Genomic DNA, 20,394 nt, shown 5'->3' on the forward strand with positions numbered 1-20,394 from the left:
CTATATATATAGGACCTTACCACTGTACTATCGAGTGCATCTCTGAAATGTTTAACTTTCAAACAGCTTGACGAAATTCCGTCAAAAGATAGCCTGTTTCGTCGGCTGCGTTGCCATTGGTTATGATATGATTATCCTCAGAGCCGTTTGGATGGGTAGATTTATCACAAGTCAAATCACGATTTGGTGTTATTCCGATTCGCTGATGCGATACATACATGCATGGCCTATTGGCCTGGAACAATTATCTAGTAGAAGTAGAATCCAGTGCACACGCGCAATCTCTATCGCCACACTTTTTCACGATCGACTTCAATTCAGTGTGCGCGTCGATTAGCAAACATGCATTTCATCTGCAGATTCTGCCAGCTATATTATGCGACAACTAAACTGGTAATCTGACACAGCCATTGATCAATGATCAACTATAAATAGGGATGAAGAAACCATGCACACCACAACACACAAATCATCAACAAGCTCACAAAGCAAGCTAGACAGAAGAAGCTTCTAGAACCTTCCGGAAGCAAAAGCTAGCGCTAATCGATCGATCGATCAATGGCGGAGAGGGTGGCGATGCTGGCGTCGGAGAGGGCGGTGGTGGTGTTCACCAAGAGCGGCTGCTGCATGTGCACCGCGGTGACGACGCTGCTCGGCGAGCTCGCCGTCAGCGCCGCCGTGCACGAGCTCGACAGGGACCCGCTCGGGAAGGAGATGGAGAGGGAGCTCGCCAGGAGGCTCTACGGCTCCGGCGGCCGCGGAGGGCCCGCCGTGCCGGCGGTGTTCATCGGCGGGAGCCTCGTCGGCGGCACCAGCAAGGTGATGGCCATGCATCTCAAGGGGGAGCTCGTGCCCATGCTCAAGAGTGCCGGTGCACTGTGGCTTTGATGAAGACTGTGATTAATTAGTTACTGATCTGAGTTAATTACTTGAAGAAAATTACCAAACTTGACTAAACTTATACTTATAAAGAGAAAAGAAGAGAGTGAGAGAGAATGGTAAAAAATAATATTGCAGAGTTTTTATATGCATGCAAGTTTTGCCTTTTTTTTAATTATGAGAATGTACAAAATAATATATGTATGTATATGTATATATTTTTTTAATAAAAGAACATGTATCAATAGTTATCATTTCTCAATGTGATGTACTACATTATATCAATGTATATATATACCGCATATTGCATAATACCATTAATGGCTGATCTTGATAAAATAATGAGAAAAGAAGCCAAACCATAAGTCGTTTGACTTTTTTTTCAAATTCTTTTAAGTTTAACAAAGTTTAGTAACATCTACAATACTAAATTAATTTCATTAAATTTAACATTGAATATACTCCCTCCGTACTCATAAAGAAAGTCGTTTTGGACAGCGACACGGTCTTCAAAACACAACTTTGACTTCTTATTTCTACAAAAATATTTATTGAAAAGTGATATACGTATACTTTTATGAAAGTATTTTTCAAGACAAATCTATTCATATATTTTTTACATTTCAAACTCAACAACTTAACAATTATTCATGATTTATATTCTCAAGGTTTGACTTAAATATTGTCTTAAACGATTTTTTTTACGAGTACGGAGTGAGAATTTTGACAATATATTTGTTTTGTATTGAAAATGTTACTGTTTTTCTATAAAGTTGATCAAACCTAAATAATTTTGGCTAAGGAAAAAAATCAAACGACTTATACGAATCGGAGTGAACACTTGTTAACATGTAAATTAATATTTTAAAAATAAACTTGATAAATATCCCGGAACAAGAGGAAGCAATATATACGATAGAAAATAGTTTATTTTTTAAAAAATAAAATTTTTAGAAGCGTGAAGCAATAATTCGGACACTTCGAACTATCTGCTCCTAACGAGGAGTCAATTCCGACAAATCAACTCCAGATTAATAAGAGTTGAAAGGGACAATCATCATTGCTCGACGAGCCCTACAATTATTAGGTCCTAATTAAACATGAGATTATTCCAAATTGAACCTACTCATTGCCTCAGCCCGGCCTGGCCCATCAGCCATGTTCAGGTCCATATCAAAACATATTTGAAGAGCCCACAAACATGATGATACATATGCCCATGCATGTCTGCATTGCCCTAGCAGAAAATTCACCTAGATCACCTGGTTTCCCAAGGAGAAAACACAATGACACAAAATGGGCCGTTTGATTTGGGATCAACGGTGAGATATGGTCCACCACATGTCTGACCAAGCAAGAGAGCATCTTTGTCACCAGTAGTAGTTCTGTTCCTTGCTGTACTTATCCCTGTTGGTCCTTTCATTGTGTCTCTCACAGCATCTTTTGTGGGCATCCATTTAATTTGTTGGGTGATGGATGTTGGATTCATTAAAACTATCAAGTTTGTGCGAAACTATGAAACTTCTAGTTGCATGCAGAAGTATGCCAAAAAGTGCTTGGTTTCACAAAGTATAATTGGGTGTCATGTACTTGGGGATTCCTGTAGCATGCCTGTATAGGAATCATTCAAGAGATATGTGCTTGCTGAATGTATAGAGATTTTGGAAGAAAACATTTCTCCAATACAGTTAACACTGATAGTTCAAATTGCACAGAAACATGGCATCGTGAACGACTCATCTGTAACGGAGGTTTGCGGCCCGTCACAAAGACACTCACCTGTGACGGACCGAGAAACGATCCATTGAAGATTGGGCGTCACGATCGCTATGGCACTGTATTTCCTTAAAAAGAAAATATTATACAATATTTGGAGAACTAATTTTAGGGGGTGTTTAGTTGATTGCTTCACTTTGCCACGCCACACTTCAGTCATGCTACAGTTTTTAGTCGTGTGTTTGTTTCAATGCCACAGTTGTGTCATGCCACACTTTCCTACCCTTAGATCCCACATGTCATACTCAGATAACTAGAGCTAACATTGCCACACTTGTGGCTAACTATTTCTTGGCCATACTTTTGTCACATGCCACAACTTGCCTAAGCTTAGTTATGGCAAGCTTAGACATCAACCAAACAACCCCTTAGTACCCCAATAGCAAATAAATTTGACTACAGAGTAGTATATTTGATTGCTCAGAGTTTCTTACAATTATGATATCTATTATATACTAAAAGTCCATTAAACTTCCTATAAACGCTCTAACGCCGCCATGTGGCACTCCTATAAACACTCTTAAGCCGCCACATGGCACTATCTAATCTCACCGTTGATTTTCACTTAAATTGGTGGACCCGTACTAACCGTACCGTTGATTTTCGCTTAATTTGTGGACCCACTATTTTACACCATTAGATTAAATTTATTATTAAAAAATAATAACTTCCTCCGACTACATATGGGCTGTCTCCCTACGTAGGTACTACGTACGTATGATTGGAAACAAAAACTTGAGTACGTACATTACTATTGAAAACGAAGCTTTCCTTCTGCTGCCTGGAGGAAAAAAAATTGACGGTCTATTTTATTTTTTATTGTAAAAAATAAAATACGGAGTATATTACTTCACAAATATAGATATGTAGTAAAATTAGGATCCATAATAAAAAATATAAAATATCCAATCAACGTGCTTTAAACCATCTTTTAATTTTTTAAAAGAAAATATACTCCTTTCATTCTACCATATAAGGCGCACACATACTTTAAGATTTTACATTTAAAAATTTGACTACCACTTAGTATAATATAAAATGAATTTTATTTGTTAAAAATATATCATTAAATTGAAATTAAAATTTACTTTCATATGGTTAAAATTTTGTTGCTACAAATCTTATAGTATATGAAAAGTTATAAGCTAAAGATTAGTTTTGATGACCGTGCTAACTTTGACCACGCCTTATATTATGGGATAGAGGGAGTATCTAATTTATGATCCTGTTGAATTTTTTAAATATATTATATACTAAAAATCCATCAAACTTTCTACAAACGTTTCTAAATCGTTGCTTAGCGCTCCAATAAATAGAGAAATCGAAGAAATTATTTCATCATTAGATCTATCTTTAAACAAAATCCAACAACCCATCCATAAATCCAATCCCACCCCTAACCCACCACCTCCTGGGCATCCTCTCCCCATCATCATATCACGTACTTAACATACGTACGTCCGTCCCTCCCTGTCTCCTATCTCCTATCGTCGATTACTGTTTCCATCTTTTAGTTTTCTACCTAGCCAAGTTTAAGATTAAATAAAATCAAACATTAAATAACTAACAGCTTATAATCTATCTATCTATCATATACTAAAAGTTTATTAAACCTTCTACAAACGCTACCAATCCGTCACGCGGTATTCCATAAACGCTCCTACATCACTACATAACACTCCAATGAATTAGAGAAAATCATAGGTATTCCAAGAAAAATGTAGCATTTATTTTTACTTAAATTAACTGACCTAATATTTTAGACCATTAGATTATCATACTTAAAAAAAATAAAAAAGTAATCTTTCCTTCCTGATCCCCAGCCACGTGAGAGATAAAATGCGTACGTTCGTAAAGTTCACATGGAAAACGTACGATAGAAAATACGTATGTACTACAAACACTCCTAAATCGTTGCTCGACGCTTTAATAAATTAGAGAAATCAAAGAAATTTCGAGGAAAAAAAACAAAACATCCAAACTTTAATTTTTATTTAATACAGTGGATCCATCATTTTTCACTATTAGATCTATCTTTAAACAAAATCCAACAACCCATCCATAAATCTCATCTCACCCCTACCCCACCACCTCCTAGGCATCCTCTCCCAATCATCACCTACGTAACATACGTACGTCAGTCCCTCCATCTGTCTCCTATCATCTGTTATATATACTTTCCATCTTTTAATTTTCTACCTAGCAAAGTTTAAGATTAATTAAAATCAAACATTAGATAACCAACACATTATAATCCATCTATCTATTATATACTAAAAGTTTGTTAAACTTTCTACAAACGCTACCTATTCACATGGTACTCTGCAATCATTCCTACATCACAACATGAATATAAAGCTAATAGGTTAGAAAATTATAAAAACAATTAATGCCAATGAAAACAACGGAGAAACCGTGGATATCTTCTCCGGCTAATATTTCGCTCTTATGAGTGTCTCAAACTTAGCGTACGACGCATGCCCGCGTGAACGCGCGGGCTACCTTCCTAGTTAATATAATATTGCATCCTTGGGGTGCAGTTACACTTTAGTCCTTTGGTTTGTGCCAAAAATATATAAAAAAACTGTAGGGTTTGAATCCTATAGAAAAATGTCCTATACAGTCATTTGGGACACATGATTGATGCATCAAAGACCTTATGAAATTCGTATGTAATAGCACAAGACAAAGATATTATAGAGAGGAGAGTTAGCATAAAAACTTTCCTTCGGATAAACGGCTGTTCTTGCAACTTTTTTCCTTTATAATTCTTTGTGTATCACTTATTCTATTTTTTTATGTTCCTAAGTTGTCTTAATCTTACATCGCAAAAGGGGGCCTAAGAATGCTACCCGCTAGTAAACGGTGGACATGGGTACCAAAAACATTATCATCCAATTACAAGAGAAACTTTTAGCAATTTCTGTGTAAATAATCCGATAAAATTTCCTTGTAACCTCCACGAATTTGCTATTACTTTAAAGAGAAACTTTTAGCAATTTCTGTGGAAATAATCTGATAAAATTTCCTTGTAACCTCCATAAATTTGCTACTTTCTCCGTTTCACAATGTAAGTCATTCTAGCATTTTCCACATTCATATTGATGTTAATGAATCTAGATAATAACATCAATATAAATGTGGAAAATGCTAGAATAACTTACATTGTGAATGTGGAGTACTACTTTACAAACTGATATGTATGGCATTTTTCTCAGAGAGATTTCATACCATGAAATTTTTAGCAAAGCATGAGAATTCACATGTGACTAGTGGCACAGAAGATCCTGCGCGTGCATATGATTATGGTACAGCTCCTGACTTAGTGCATGGTCAGATGGGATTTAATGCGGCTGTCGGAACCTGCTGCCATCGCCCATCGCTACGCTCCAAGATCTATGCTGTACATCAAACCAAGTGAAGTTGAGTAAAAAAAAAAGAAATGAAAAATACTCCTAAAAAAATGGTTTCTCAACAAAGGCAAATGAAAATGGCCCAAAAAAATTATACTAGCCTAATTTTACTAAGCAATGTCCTCCTATACCTGTCAAGATATCAGTACTCCCTTCGTTTCACAATGTAAGTCATTCTATCATTTCTTACAATTATCTGTTAAGATATTAGAAGTTGAGTAATGAATCTAGACATTTTCAGTGTTATATTATAAAACGGAGGAAGCAGTATTTTTTAGATTATTTTTAGTGTTTATTATTGCTCCAATGTGAGGAGAGCATAGTAGAAAGAAAAAGATATAATTCAATGTGAGTAGTACTACTGTACTAATGTATGCGTCTTTCCAGTGTATTTTCCGTGCAAATTTGGTCCAAAATGTCAGAAGCAGTGATTGAGGCAGGCTTTCTCACAACGGGTTCTGTAACGACTGAAAGTAATCAGGCATGCACCACATGCCCATGTCTCAAGGAAAATCATAATACAGCCTAAAAATAACAGATGCCACTAGCCACTACTTAGATATATATATTACTTATTTTTTTATCTACCTCAAAAGGACAGCCAAAAAAATCATAAATTAAACAAACCATATTTACTGGGTCAATAGTTGCATAGATAGAAGTAGCAGATAGTACTACTAGTAGTAGCATCATTGGCTTCTCTATAATCATCAAGGATGACAAGGAGCATTTGCACCTTCAGATTTGCATTTTTTTTACCTTTTTTTTTGTTTCTGTTGGGCTTATTTTGTGAACATCTGACCCTAGCCCCTGGGGAAAAAAAACAATTGTTAGTTTCCTAGCTCCAACTATGACATGGCAAAAATGGTTCATTTGTGAGACTATTTTGTTATCTGCATTTTAGTATAAATGTTTTATCCTCAAATAAATAGAAAAAAATGCAACTCAACAGGCCCATGGTCTTGAGAAAATTCAGAGAAAGAATATACTAGAAATCCGAGAAAAAAAGAAAAATAATTGGAGCACCTTTTTTGGAACATATTTTTGCGTAGGTTGAGTCAGTTTGTTTACTTGATTAACATGATAAATTAAGTTTGAAGAAAAAAAACTTTACAAATAGCTTGGAATCAGTGCAGTAGAAGAATTTTTCTGAGGAATTGTATATTTACGAGCTTGGAGTAAATAATCCATGGTAAAAATATAAAATAATTAAAAAGCTTAAAAGAACATGGCCTCCAGTAAAACACCACGCCTCCTGCAAATATCTGGAGAAAAAGCAAATAAACTGCAAAGCAAAGGTAAATCCATCTCGTAATTCATGCATGATGAACACAGTAAAGTGAATCACCTTTTCCATGGCTGCTGCTGCTGTTCTCATCACACAAAACGCCATGCCTCCTGTAAAACTTTCCACACAGTTGCAGGTCGAGTTCAGAGGCTTCTTTCTCTTTCACCCCTCTCACTCCGAGAAGTCAATGTCACTGTTGCTGCCGCCTCTTGCCTCAGTACAGTAGAGTGTAGCTACCACACTACACTGCCTCACATTTACTACACCTCTAGCTCCCTCTCCTCTTCTCTTCTCTTCCATAGCTGGTGCAATTTATGTTCTTGGCAGTGTGACCGCTCTTGCTTGCTTGCTACTGCTGCTGCTCCGATCCAAGAAGTAGGGCAAGTTTGTTTGTGTTCTCTTTGATCCTTTTTTTTTTATCTTTGTTTTTCATACTTTGATGTGTCTGTCTGCTTCTTTGGCTCGTGGCAATGGTGCTTTGCTTCTTGAGAAGCTAAAACAAATGTACCCGTGTTCTTGTTCTTGGTCTGAGTCTGACTAGTGGGAAGGTGGTGTTCTTGATTTCTTTTTTCCAGGTTATTTTTTTGCGTTGTTTATTGAGATTTGTTGGTTCCCTGGGCGCAACATTTCTGTCGTTTCTTGGCCTGAAAATCTTCGAAATGTTTGATGCCTTCCTGTTCTTGCTCAAGTTCCAAAGGCCAGCATCTTTTTTTTAACTGAAAGATTTGTCTTTTCCCCCCTTTTCATCGACATGATTTGTTGAGCCCAATCCCAACTGCTCCACTAACCCTATTTGTTTAAACTTTTTTCCCCACTTCTGTGTTTGCAGGAGAGAAGAGATTGTGCTAGTAGGGTTTAGTTTAGTCATTCCTGTTTTGGGTAAATTGGATTTGAAGAGGACGCAATGCCGAAGATGTTTGGTTTCTCTCGTCGACGGATGAAGCTTGGAAGGTGAAACCTACTTCTTTCCTTCGATTTGGCCCAGAAATTTGGTCCCTTTTTTTTTTATCTGCTCATATCCATTTGTGTTCTTCCTAAACCTGGCTAGGTATTGGTTTCTTTGGTTATTGTTCATAGTTTTTTTTTTCCTTTTCGATAATGGTTTTTGTTCATGGGACATGGGTACAGAGCCATATCCTGCATTTGAGGAGATGGCTCAGTTAGTTTTCCTGATTCGATTTATAAATTTGACCATTTAGATGATTTAATTCGTTATGTACGAAAGGGATTGAGCTTGTTATCTTAACAGAAGAGAGAGAGAGAGAGAATTTTTTTTTGGTAAGTTTTCGTTGGTAGATATGAGATTGAAATGTCTGGATTGAGAAAACTCGGTCTTTTTCCTTTTGCGGAGTTGAAAAATACGTGGTTTTAAAACTGGCGAACTCCCCTGCAAATATCTGAGAGATTTTGGTAAACCTAGCCTTACTCTGCATTTCTGCAGTGTTACATTTTGCTACTGTAGATAATAAGTCAGTTTTTCCTAGTTTTTCATCCTTCTGTTTCAATCACCTGTAAAGATGTTTTTATGATTTCTACAGGTTGAAGGGTCATTTGCATGATCCTTTTCATGGCTCCCGGAGTCCTGCTCGGACAAAGCGGTCCAGTCACCCCAATGTAAGCTTTTATGGCCTGAAAGAAATGTACATTTTGCCTTGTTTCTGGTTCTGTTGTATTTTGAATTTTTGATGCAGTAGTATTTAAATGGTTATTAGTTTTCACGCTTTGTCCAGGGAGAAGACCAAGTGACCACATCAGTGAGCGGCCGAGCTGACGACCTTGCTTGGCGCTGCTCATCTGATACTTTTGATCTCAATGGCCGCGCATTTGAGAACTCCGAGAATTGGGCAGTGTTGTCAACAGAAGGGGACAAGCCGATTCCTCGTTTTGATGTAAACAACTTTCTTAAAACTCTGATTTGTGCATCAGGAGAAAAACAAATACAGTGATGTTCTTATCAATAATCAGTTTCTATTCTGAATCCTTTGTATCGCTTTCGTCTGATTTTCGTTTAAACAGCATGCAGCAGCCATGGTAGGAAGCAAAATGGTGGTCTTTGGTGGAGATTCTGGCCATCATTTGCTGGATGATACAAAGGTAATCAGTTTTATGTTTCTTAAGGTTCTCATCTGTTAATGTTGCATGGCAATTTTGGAGAAGTTCATGATCTGGTATTTTATATATCCTTCAGATATTGAGCTTAGACAAGCTTACATGGGATTCGGTGGCTCCCAAAATCCGTGTATCACAAGGTGGACATGCTCCAAAGTTTCGATCATGCAAAGGCCATAGCCTGGTATAATTCTTGAAGCTCATTGTTCTCTCACTAGTCACTACTCATGTCCTTGCATTGATTTATAATCAGGATTATCAGTTGATGTATGACCTATTGTTCTGATTTTACTGGAATTGAATTCTCATAGCCTCCTTGTCAAAGTAGTAGATGTAACTACGACACAAAGTACTTGCTTTTTGAAATTTTAGGTTCCATGGGGGAAGAATGTCATTCTTGTTGGAGGGAAAACTGATCCACCTTCTGACCGGATATCAGGTTAGACAGCACTGTTAGATTCTCAAAAGAATGTGAATTTTCTTTTGGTCAGATGCTTTACTTTCCAATTTGCAGTAGAAATATTCGTAACTTCATTTCTTTTATTGCAGTCTGGTCCTTCAATACTGAAACTGATCTCTGGTCGTATATAGAAGTCAAGGGTGATATCCCGGTAAGGTGGTGCTTATTTCAGGATTGATATATACACTGCCTAATTTTCATGCAAAATGATAAGAAATTGTCCCCTGATTACTTATGTCAGGTGGCTCGAAGTGGCCATACAGTGATTAGAGCAGGTCCTGTTTTAATTCTCTTTGGAGGTGAGGATGGAAAAGGGAAGAAACTACATGACCTTCATATGTTTGACCTGAAATCTTCAACATGGCTTCCTTTGAATTATAAGTGAGTCATCCTTGTCTAGAAGTAGAACTCAGAAATATGCATATCAATAGAGACTAAAGAAAGTTTTTTCAGTTGATCATTAGGCTTATTATCTGAAAATCAACTCAATGCAGCAGTTCCTGCACTGTGGCACTGAATTTCCTCAATGTTCGAATTATTCTTGTGCTTATCATTTTCTCTTATTGATTATAAGTCCACTGTTCTAGAGGTGCTGGACCTTCTCCAAGATCCAATCATGTGGCTGCTCTGTATGATGATAGAATTCTATTGATCTTTGGAGGCCAATCAAAATCCAAAACACTCAATGATGTTCATGCTCTAGACTTCGAAACGGTAATTTCTATCGGGTTTCCTTGTAGGTTTTTCTTGTTGATGCGCTTACTGAAAAAACCATTCTTCTTGTTAGATGGTATGGTCGAGAGTGAAAACCCATGGCCATCATCCATCACCTCGAGCTGGTTGCTGCGGAGCTCTCTGTGGCACTAAATGGTATATCGCAGGGGGTGGAAGCAAGAAAAAGCGTAAGTTTAAACATTATGTACTAATTCATGTACTAGTCTATAATATGACAGATGAATGGTTCAGTCAGTCCTAAAAAAAAGATGGCTCAGTTCTGTTTCTGACCCAGAAGTATGCATTTGCTGAAAGATCGCATCTTTTGCGACTGTGGCCCATGGGTCATTTTAATGAGAAGTTTTCTTTCTCTCAGGTCATCCGGAAACTTGGGTTTTTGACGTTCTGGAATCCAAGTGGTCTGTTTGTGTAGTACCTCCTAGTTCCTCAATTACCACAAAGAAAGTAAGTTAAAAATTCATTCATGACTTAGTTCCATGTAAGTGATCCGTGACTCCACGAGTAGTACCAATCTTACAGTAAGACTGCAAGGTGGATATTGTGTACTTAAGGAACAGCTGTCCTGAGAATTTAGATAAATGAATACTAGGTTCCTTGAAATTTATGATGGCTATTGTCTAGAGTTGAAGGCAGAAGTCACTAGGTAAACAAAGATAACGTAGTTCTTTCCCATTTAATTTATACTGAAAATAATGAAAAAGAAGACTGTCTTTAGCTTCTCTGGTGATTATGGAGCAGAAATAAGAGAAATCAAGTCATATTCAACTTCATGTTTATTTCTGTGTTATCATTTTTGCTCTGTTGCTGAATGATTGATGATGCAACTCATGGCAGGGATTCAGCATGGTTCCGTTGTACTACAGGGACAAGATTGTTCTTGTTGCTTTCGGAGGAAACAAAAAGGAACCATCTGATAAGGTGAAAGAGCTGAACTTCCCAACCAATATAACAACAATTCTTGGTGTCTGGACTTCATTTTTTGATATTTTCTGAAACGATAATTCTCTTCTTATTCATATTTTGCGGAGGTGCATTTGAAACATTAATATAACCAGGTTCACCAGTCCTTAACCAAATTTGTTTTGCACTTTTGAAGGTCGAAGTACTAGTGGTACTGCAAAACGAGCACTGCTTCAGCTGGCGGTCTGCCCCTGATGTAGAACCTTTACTGTATGAGGACTCACCTCCAAGCTCAAAGGAACTTTCTGATCACCTGAACAACAATTGTGCTCCTCTGTACTCTACTGGATCTGTAGCAAGGCATAGCCTTGCCACCACTGTGGAGAGCTCGTCTGGGCGGAAATCGCTCCCTGATTCGCTGCTACAGCAACCTAATCTTGGCAGTTCATCACTCCGCAGACAGTTCCGTCAGGAGGAGGAATGCAGCCTAGCCCACAAACTGCAGAAACCAATTGATGATGACAGATACAAGGATGTTGATGACTGTTCCGAGCTACCCTCGGTCACAAATCAAAAGCAGCGCAATGATATATATCAGTCTCCAGATGCTGATGCTAAAGCGAAGAGGGTGGGCAGAAGTTCATCGGACATTAACCATCAGTATGACACCAAAATAGCAAACCTGATCAGGAGGAACATGGCATTGGAAGAGCAACTTTCAGCGGCAATGGCAAGCAAAGATGAAGCGGAGAAGAACCTCTCTTTGGTCATCGACAGCAAGGAGGAGCTAGAGAAGAGGTTGTCTGAGAAGGACAGGGAGGTCGAGACGCTGAAGGAGAAGGTGACAGGATTAGAGCTGGCGCAAGAAGAATCAAACAGCCTCTCAAACACCGTCCATGCTGACAATGTGCGCCTCGAACGCGAGGTGGCGTTCTTGAAGGCTGTCATGGATGAAACCCAGAAGGCAAGATAGATAACCTTCCTATCATCTCTTCATCAGCCACTTTTGGCACTGACTGAGTTCTGTTCATTCACAGGAGCTTCACTCTACTCGCGGAGTTTTAGCAGGAGAACGCGCGAGGGCCTTCCAGCTCCAGGTAAATGGTGAAAGTGTTCAATCTTTCAGGTTCTTTTTTTTTTCTGGTTATTACAAGATTGACAGCATGAGTTACCCCATCTCTCATGGCCTGTCAATAACTCAATATATGTGCCCTGTTGCCCTGTCTGATTTAGATTATTGAACAGATTATTGCCATGAATTATTGATTTGATTATAGAGATAAATTAAATAAATAGCATAAAATATGCAGTAGAAGAAAGTTTTTTGAGAAAACATATTTTCCGAAGCTGGAGCAAATAATCAATTTCAATAATTTGTGTTGCATCTGTGACTGTCCATGTAACTGACTTTGTTGATATTGCTTTGCCAGGTTGAAGTGTTCCATCTGAAGCAAAGGCTGCAAACAATGGAAGGAAGATCCCCAACACCAAGGAAACCTCAGAATCTGTAGGGGTGCAGACTGCACAAGCCAAGTGTACAGTTGCCATGAGTTTGTTGTATCCTCTGTTGTAAATTAATTCCTGAGCCTATTTTTCCATGGAGACATGTTATGTAACCATAAGTTTTGGTCCATCCATGAAGAATGTTTATGTGACAATACCTGAGCTCTGAGTTTGTAACTCAGCAGAAGATGTTAATTATTAAAGACCCAAATTGATACTCTCCATCTATGTTCATCTACCAGTCTTGGAAGGAAATTAAATTCATTTTCGCAGGGTACAGTTTTTGTGGAATGTGATTTTAGTTAGTAGATGAGGTGCTAGTAACACAAAACCAAGCTGCTTCAATTTTTTTTATGAAAAATAATACATGAAATAAATATTGTGTTGCATGACTAAATTTTCTTCCTACAAAGGTGTAAACAAAAGTCACAGATTTGTATTGGCATATCTGGTCCCTGTACAGACACTTAGCAAGTCTGACATGTGGGGCCCACCATAATGGACGGTGCCTACGGCGGTGCACGAATCTCAAAGCAGAGAGCCAACCAGCTAACCTGATGCTTGTGTGCTCAATCAATTCTATCCCCAGCTGCTGCTGCTCCTCTTCTCATCGCCACGCTACCTCTCAATGGAGGCCTTCCTCGCCGGCTTCCGGGCGCCGCGGCCGCGGGTCCCGGCCGTCTCCGCCGCCACCCGGAGCCTCCCTCCCAACACCTCCTTCTTCTCCGGCGGAAGGCGGCGCAGGAGGCTTCTTTCCTCATCGGTGGTCTGCATGGCGGTAAGCACAGCCAATCTTGTTGGTTTTACCCGTTAAAAATTTGCACCGTTCTTACCTGAAATGGAGGATTGATTGTGTGATGGAAGAGAACTTATGAGTGTTCTTCTAATCTTTTTTGCTTTGTCACTGGTAGGAGCCCTATCTCATAGCAAAGTTGGATTCTGCAGAGAAGGCTTGGAAGGAAATGTCGGTATGGCTTTCTGTTCAATTCCCAGCTTTCTTTTTTTTTTTGAATAATAATAATTTTTTTGGATAAGATCATAAGAAATGACCCAATGTATTTGTCTGCTCCTTTTTTTGAAGTTACTAAATGGTGGAGAATTACTTTTAGAATTAAGTTCGGTCCCCCCTTGAAACTACTATACTGATGATGTCATGCTTGCATAGTGATATGGAAATTTTTCCATTTTTATTCACTTTCTTTATTGATTTACTGAACATGTTCATTTGATAAGTGACTATCCACTTCAGGTTAGATTGGCTGATCCTGATATAGTTTCGGATCCCAGCGAGTACCAAAAACTTGCACAATCAGTTGCTGAACTAGATCAGGTATCTGACATAATTCCAGCAGCATTTGCTCTTGGTTACTTGTAGTAACTTGTAGGATGCCTCATGCCTGCTTCTTTTTCCCCATTTGTTTCATCACTTTTTTGTGAAATTATTCAGGTTGTGAGTACGTACAGGCAGTTTAAGGACTGTGAGAAGCAAATTGAAGAAACAAAAGGTTAGCATGCTATAGTGTTTCTTCTTTTTAGAACTATGCATAGTGTTTCTTATGCCACCCTGGGATTAAGTGCTAGATTCTCACAAACTGTGTATGTGCTGATATGATAGTTTTGCAAAAAGAGAATGAAGATGACCCAGATATGGCAGAGATGATTGATTCAGAGATGGAGTCTCTATCTAACCAGCTTGAAGAGCTTGAGGAAAAACTGAAGGTGTGTGTGAAATAGATATTGCGTGTTAGACATGTTGAGATGATTCTCATTGCTCTTGTTGTTTCATGTTAGTTACTACTGCTTCCCAATGATCCTCTTGATGCACGCAACATCTTACTTGAAGGTACATCTCAATTTTGCCCTGTCTTTTGGCCATATTTATTTGAGAAATAACACTGGTGTTTCTTTACAATTTCAAACCCGTGTTTTGGAACTGAGACTATGTTTTTGCCATTTCAGTAAGAGCAGGTGCTGGTGGTGATGAAGCTGGAATTTGGGCTGGTGACCTTGTAGGTAGATAAGACTGTACAAATTGAGTATGATTTAGCAACTGAGAAAGGATAGCTGTTTTGGTTTAGTCTAAGCAATAGAATATTAAGTCTTGCTGAAAAGAATTTGATTTATGGGATTTGTGTTAAATAGCCTAGCAGTTAATATGTCAACTAATGAGCAAGATAAGGTTTTCTTTCGCAATATAATCATGAGAAAATTCCCTATCTAGCATAAAAAAAAGTTGCTCTTCCCTCTATAGCACCCAAACTTCAAAAGTTCCCTATCTAGTCACTTCTAAAATTTTCCTTCCCTATGTAGCACTTCCGTTAGTTTTTACACTTGACGGTGTTAACTAGCGGGAGAAAAGACGGTTTTGCCCTTCTTTAGTTTTCAGACTTGCCCGTACATGATCGTTGGTATTTTAGACGTGCTTTCTCTTGATTTAACGTAGCACTGCAAATATAACATGTCAATCCACTCTTTTGAAAAATAATAATAATTATCCTCCTGTGGTTTCACTTGTCATTAATTAACTTAAGTAATTAATAACGAACATCATGTACAGGCAAGTCTGAAAACTAAAGAAGGGCAAAACCATCTTTTCTCCCGCTAGTTAACACCGTCAAGTGTAAAAACTAACAGAAGTGCTACATAGGGAAGGGAAATTTTAGAAGTGCCTAGATAGGGAACTTTTTAAGTTTAGGTGCTATAGAGGGAAGAGCAACTTTTTTTGATGCTAGATAGGGAATTTTCTCATCATTTGTGTTCATTATACTTTAGAAGCTATAATTTCGATACCTGCATGCATCATGTGTACAGTTTTATTCACATAATTTGGCAGCTAAGCATGTCAATGACTATTTTATAGGTGCGTATGTATCAAAAATACTGTGAGCGCAACTCCTGGAAGTTCAAACCAGTTTCCAGCTCAGAAGTATGCTTTTGCATCCTGGACCTTAACCTTAACCTGAGGCTTAAATAACAACATGCTGCTCACTAGTCGAATCTTTTAGGCAGAAAAGGGTGGGTTCAAGACATATGTGATGGAGGTGAAGGGCAAACAAGTCTACAGTAAACTGAAGTTTGAGTCAGGTGTACACCGTGTTCAGCGCGTTCCTCAGACAGAGACTATGGGCCGTGTTCACACATCAACAGCAACTGTAGCTATTATGCCAGAGGTGAGCTATTAGATGTCAGTTTTTTTTTTGTCAATATCTTTTCTTTCTTTGGAAGCTTTTTGATATTGTTTTGATGGCATCACAGGCTGATGAAGTTGATGTGGTTATCGATCCGAAAGATATTGAACTCAAAACTGCAAGATCTGGTGGAGCTGGAGGTAATATCACTTACTATTTTTCTAACAAGAGTACTGTATTCTTTTTCTCCGAATGTCTTGTAACAGCCGAGTCTAACCTCAAATGTCCTCCAAAATATCACTTGTTGCAGGGCAGAATGTTAACAAGGTGGAAACTGCTGTTGATCTTATTCACAAACCTACGGGAATTCGGATATTCTGTACAGAAGAAAGGTCACAACTCCAAAATAGAGAACGCGCATTCCAATTGTTGAGAGCAAAGCTGTAAGTTTCTATTTTTTAGTTTCTATTGTTATTTTGTAGCCTTCAAAACTTTGTTTTTCTATTTTCCATAATCTATATGCAGCCTGTCATTTCAGTATTCTGCCCATAAACATGTTCTTTATAAGCCCATCGTTGCATTGTTGGTTCTAGCTATCTGGAAAGAAATGCTAAATACAGTAAACTTATATTTGGTCTCCAGGCTTGTTGGTATTTAGATGATAGATTGTAGTTTAATAGCAGCAGGTATCCTTGTGAACCCTTATTTTATGTCTGATATATCTCTCGCATAAACATTACAGTTACGAGATAAAATTACGGGAGCAGCAGGAATCTATAAGAAACCAGAGGAAACTGCAGGTAAATTATCAGTTTTACCTAGGATCAGCGTACAAAGGTTTAAACTGTTACATTCGATTGAAAGTACACCAAAAATATGTATTTAGTTGTAGATGATAAACCTTTTAGATTCAATGTAAATGGCATTTCTCCTTTACATGGCAATGAAGCATATACTATACTATTTTTCCTCTGTTGGTTTTTACTAATATTTGGTGGCTATTGAAGGTTGGAACTGGTGCTCGTTCTGAGAAGATAAGGACGTACAATTATAAGGTACCAGCACAGCTTTTCATCTGATGGTCTGCTGTCATAAGAATTCATGGCATTGGCATTGGCATTTGTGTAGTCAGTGTTTTGGCATATTTTTGGCTAATCTGGAGTATGAAATATTTCACATTTTCCTACAGGACAACAGAGTGACAGATCACCGGTTGAAGATGAACTTTGAACTCACTGGTTTCCTCATGGGAGATATCGAGTCGGCTGTGCAGGTAAACTACATATACAAAGATGCAAATCGTGCAACATGCAACTACTATAATAAAAGAAAAGATGAAGTTCATGGCACAGAAATTCCACCTCTCATGTTAGTTCTTTTGTTGCTGAAACATTTGCAGTCCTGTTCTTCAATGGAGCAGAAGGAACTCCTGGAGGAGATGGCCACATCTGTGGGCGCAGCGAAGGTATGATCAGCGCGATCGATCTGTCTGCAGTCCTCCTTCCACCTGAGTACCAGACCATCAGATAGAAATCATCCAATGGACATTGTGTCGAAACGGGTGGTGATCAATGGACAAATGTACATGAAGAAATCCGAAGATACATATACATATGCTTCCGTTGCTCATGAGCATGACTAATGTCAGAAAACACACTGATGCATTTTCAGTTCCTCTTACAGTTACAAATTTTGAGTAGTTGGATATATGCAATGTGTACATCTCAACAGTTGCATAGCTACAATATGCATTATGTACAATTCAACCTGTTAATAGATGGGAATGAATTATGGTGATTTGTCAATGTGTTCAATTGAAATGAATGTGTTAAATGATGGGTAGCATTGTCTTGCTTGTGCTATGAGATTGCTTGCTGGTGCCCTCTAAAACCAAGTCCTACAAACTTCACTGTGGAACCTGATGGACATGACTTGTGATGAATTCTCAATGTGCTCAATTGAAATGAATGTGTGAAATGAAAAGTAACATGCAGTTCATTGTTTAATTGTCCCAGTTTGAGTACTATAGCAAAAACACCTCCATTACTGATGCGGTAATAGGCAGCGAACATTGGCATCCAGCATCACAAGAACCTTGAGCACAACACAAAATAATCAGAGAAGCATCATTAAATGAAACTCCAACATCATTCTCAAAGATGCCAACCATTTAGGTGCCCATTTTTTTTTTTTTTTAGATCAAGGCTTTCGCCCAGCTTTACTAACAAAGCATAAAGGTTGTTCGATACAGGCAGAAAACAAAAACAGCAGGAAGAAATAAAACGATGTTGGGGTTTCCAACTTAACCAGAAGTACAAAAATCTGATCACAAGCTAACAGAGACACCTAACCATTTAGGTGCCCAAATTTGATCATAATCTCATAAGCATCAACATCTCAAAAAGAAGGTGAACTCTGTGACAGTAAAGATGGCTCGGAACAAAAAAACTGGAGAAATTTCCTGACAACTGTTCTGCTGGTATTAGTTTGGTGATGGAAGGAGCTTCCTCAGTGTAATTGAAGTTCTTATCTGCTGCTCAAGCTCCCTGCCACCCCATTGCTGAGCACCTGGCTTGCGGTTTATCTCATGTTTCCATAAGTATCTCGCGTCGCCTGACATGAGAACAAGGGACCCTGGGTTCAGGTAGACAGGGATCTTTGTAGGTTCAGCATGTGCACTCTCCAGTGTCTCACAGATAGGAACTTCTTGTTCTGCCCGACTGAAGTGCATCACGCATGGTGACTCAAGGGAGACTATCGCGATTCCATCATCAAAGCGCATCAGATCAACATGAGCACAGATGCCCTGGATTGCAAGACGAATTATCACGTTAATGGAGGAATGAAAAAGAAGGCATCTGTTTATTTAGTTCATATTGGTTTGTGATACGAGTTACTATGTTGTTTTTAGCAGGTTTAGTGGCTAAACTAGTCAGTATGAGAAAGCTACAATCTTTTGTCATATGCTTGAAGCTGAACATGATACTCCATATTATTCAGAACATAAATAGTCCCGCACCTCACCTGGCTCGTATCTGTTTGCGATCATTTGGTCAAAAAGCGGTTTCCTCCACAGCAAATCTGATGGTAAAGGACATGCATCTTCGTCCTCATTTTTCAACTCCAAACCACAACCAACACCGACATCACCAAAACAAATAGCCTCATGGATAAGCGCAGAAAGCTCAACAGCCCATGAAGGAAGATCACCAAATCTCATTGCCTGAGAGAAAAAAAAGGATGAACAAAATTTCATGTTTCTCAAAGGATAACTAGAATTCCAACAGTATAAACAAGTGATGTGCGTTTCTTCACGTCTGCAGATAATAACAGTGTTATAGTCTGAACTAGTTTATCTAGCAAACATATCTTCTGGACTGTGCAAACACATTAGGCAGGTGTTCAAACAATTAGAAGAACAAAAACTTACTTGGTTGTGTGCATCGCTGAACCATCCTTCTGAAAAACACAAATAGGCACCACAGTTAATTTGACTCATCAACAAACAATAAGTTAATCTGCTGAGAAGTAACAAGCTAGAGCTAATTCTTCCCCCCCTGCAACATTGCATTCAATTGGTGAATGCACAATAGAACATCAAGAAATAAAGCTCACACCTATGAGTCTATGACCTCAAACCACATATATAGCTAAGAAAATTGATCAAAGTACATCATCAGAACAGTCCACTTAGGTGTAGTTCAGATGGTTAACAAAACTCAGAATTTGCAATGTCATTTATATGAAGAACGAATCACTCTAAGCTGTAGCTAATAAGGTAGTAGAATAACTTACAATTTTGCATTGACTTTTGTTGGATAATGGAAGGTGAGACTAAACTGAAACCCATTACATAGCTGCAAGAAACCCAATCTTTCTTTACCCAAAAGGAAGAACACAGGAGATCTATCTCAATCAACCCACGTGGCCTCACCTCGTCGGATCGCCGTGAGTAGGCGCGACTGCTCGTCGGCGGAGAGGAAGGCGGCGCAGAGCCATAGCCCCCTCACCCCCTCCACCGCCTCCCACCTCCACTGCTCCCGGCCCGCCCCGCCAACGGGAAGGTCGTCGGCCTCGCTGTCCGATGAGTCGCCGAATACCTCCCGGAGCGCCGCCGCCCGCCGGCGAAGCTCGTCGTCGTCAGCGGCGGCCGCCATGGTGGCTTCGCTTCTTTGGCCATCAGTTGCGCATCCCTCTATAATA

General features: G+C 38.8%; 4 protein-coding genes across 5 annotated transcripts; 3 read left to right on the top strand and 1 right to left on the bottom strand.

Annotated features, from left to right (window-relative positions):
* The first annotated feature begins 509 nt into the window (after positions 1 to 509).
* On the top strand, positions 510 to 986 carry LOC127755428 (putative glutaredoxin-C11). The gene has a single exon (XM_052281105.1). It carries the CDS (start codon positions 559 to 561, stop codon positions 886 to 888), a length of 330 nt encoding a protein of 109 aa, XP_052137065.1. The 5' UTR covers positions 510 to 558; the 3' UTR covers positions 889 to 986.
* A 6,489-nt stretch (positions 987 to 7,475) lies between these two features.
* LOC127754319 (acyl-CoA-binding domain-containing protein 5) lies at positions 7,476 to 13,287 on the top strand. 2 transcript variants are annotated; one of them, XM_052279799.1, is made up of 16 exons: positions 7,476 to 7,731; positions 8,186 to 8,307; positions 8,895 to 8,970; positions 9,069 to 9,245; positions 9,373 to 9,450; positions 9,545 to 9,649; positions 9,838 to 9,904; positions 10,015 to 10,076; positions 10,167 to 10,306; positions 10,513 to 10,639; positions 10,713 to 10,827; positions 11,016 to 11,104; positions 11,495 to 11,578; positions 11,757 to 12,524; positions 12,598 to 12,657; positions 12,991 to 13,287. In XM_052279799.1, exons 2-16 carry the CDS (start codon positions 8,261 to 8,263, stop codon positions 13,069 to 13,071), a joined length of 2,076 nt encoding a protein of 691 aa, XP_052135759.1. In that variant the 5' UTR covers positions 7,476 to 7,731; positions 8,186 to 8,260; the 3' UTR covers positions 13,072 to 13,287. The 2 variants fall into 2 exon arrangements, with proteins under 2 accessions (XP_052135759.1, XP_052135760.1); XM_052279800.1 differs by having other exon boundaries at positions 9,087 to 9,245.
* Positions 13,288 to 13,636: 349 nt separating this feature from the next.
* LOC127754320 (peptide chain release factor APG3, chloroplastic) lies at positions 13,637 to 17,988 on the top strand. Its single transcript, XM_052279801.1, has 15 exons — positions 13,637 to 13,841; positions 13,975 to 14,031; positions 14,313 to 14,393; positions 14,511 to 14,568; positions 14,679 to 14,782; positions 14,855 to 14,906; positions 15,023 to 15,072; positions 15,924 to 15,989; positions 16,069 to 16,233; positions 16,319 to 16,391; positions 16,502 to 16,634; positions 16,934 to 16,991; positions 17,199 to 17,246; positions 17,381 to 17,464; positions 17,591 to 17,988. Exons 1-15 carry the CDS (start codon positions 13,692 to 13,694, stop codon positions 17,660 to 17,662), a joined length of 1,251 nt encoding a protein of 416 aa, XP_052135761.1. The 5' UTR covers positions 13,637 to 13,691; the 3' UTR covers positions 17,663 to 17,988.
* Positions 17,989 to 18,461: 473 nt separating this feature from the next.
* LOC127754321 (alkylated DNA repair protein ALKBH8 homolog) lies at positions 18,462 to 20,371 on the bottom strand. Its single transcript, XM_052279802.1, has 4 exons — positions 20,126 to 20,371; positions 19,622 to 19,650; positions 19,211 to 19,414; positions 18,462 to 18,997 (listed from the first exon to the last, which is right to left on the bottom strand). Exons 1-4 carry the CDS (start codon positions 20,346 to 20,348, stop codon positions 18,674 to 18,676), a joined length of 780 nt encoding a protein of 259 aa, XP_052135762.1. The 5' UTR covers positions 20,349 to 20,371; the 3' UTR covers positions 18,462 to 18,673.
* Positions 20,372 to 20,394: the final 23 nt, after the last annotated feature.

The sequence above is a fragment of the Oryza glaberrima genome, chromosome 11 (assembly GCF_000147395.1).
Source record: "Oryza glaberrima chromosome 11, OglaRS2, whole genome shotgun sequence".
Classification (NCBI taxonomy): Eukaryota; Viridiplantae; Streptophyta; class Magnoliopsida; order Poales; family Poaceae; genus Oryza; species Oryza glaberrima.

Bases quoted from the DNA above. Each gene is read 5' to 3' on its own strand.
- LOC127755428 (XM_052281105.1), top strand. From the start codon at position 559: ATGGCGGAGAGGGTGGCGATGCTGGCGTCGGAGAGGGCGGTGGTGGTG.
- LOC127754319 (XM_052279799.1), top strand. From the start codon at position 8,261: ATGCCGAAGATGTTTGGTTTCTCTCGTCGACGGATGAAGCTTGGAAG. The intron at 8,308-8,894 runs GTGAAACCTACT...TGATTTCTACAG, and splicing joins CGACGGATGAAGCTTGGAAG to GTTGAAGGGTCATTTGCATG. The intron at 10,307-10,512 runs GTGAGTCATCCT...CCACTGTTCTAG, and splicing joins TGGCTTCCTTTGAATTATAA to AGGTGCTGGACCTTCTCCAA.
- LOC127754320 (XM_052279801.1), top strand. From the start codon at position 13,692: ATGGAGGCCTTCCTCGCCGGCTTCCGGGCGCCGCGGCCGCGGGTCCCG. The intron at 14,569-14,678 runs GTTAGCATGCTA...CTGATATGATAG, and splicing joins GCAAATTGAAGAAACAAAAG to TTTTGCAAAAAGAGAATGAA. The intron at 17,465-17,590 runs GTAAACTACATA...AAACATTTGCAG, and splicing joins ATATCGAGTCGGCTGTGCAG to TCCTGTTCTTCAATGGAGCA.
- LOC127754321 (XM_052279802.1), bottom strand. From the start codon at position 20,348: ATGGCGGCCGCCGCTGACGACGACGAGCTTCGCCGGCGGGCGGCGGCG. The intron at 19,651-20,125 runs GTGAGGCCACGT...TGTGTTTTTCAG, and splicing joins ACTCACGGCGATCCGACGAG to AAGGATGGTTCAGCGATGCA. The intron at 19,415-19,621 runs GTAAGTTTTTGT...TTTTTCTCTCAG, and splicing joins TCAGCGATGCACACAACCAA to GCAATGAGATTTGGTGATCT.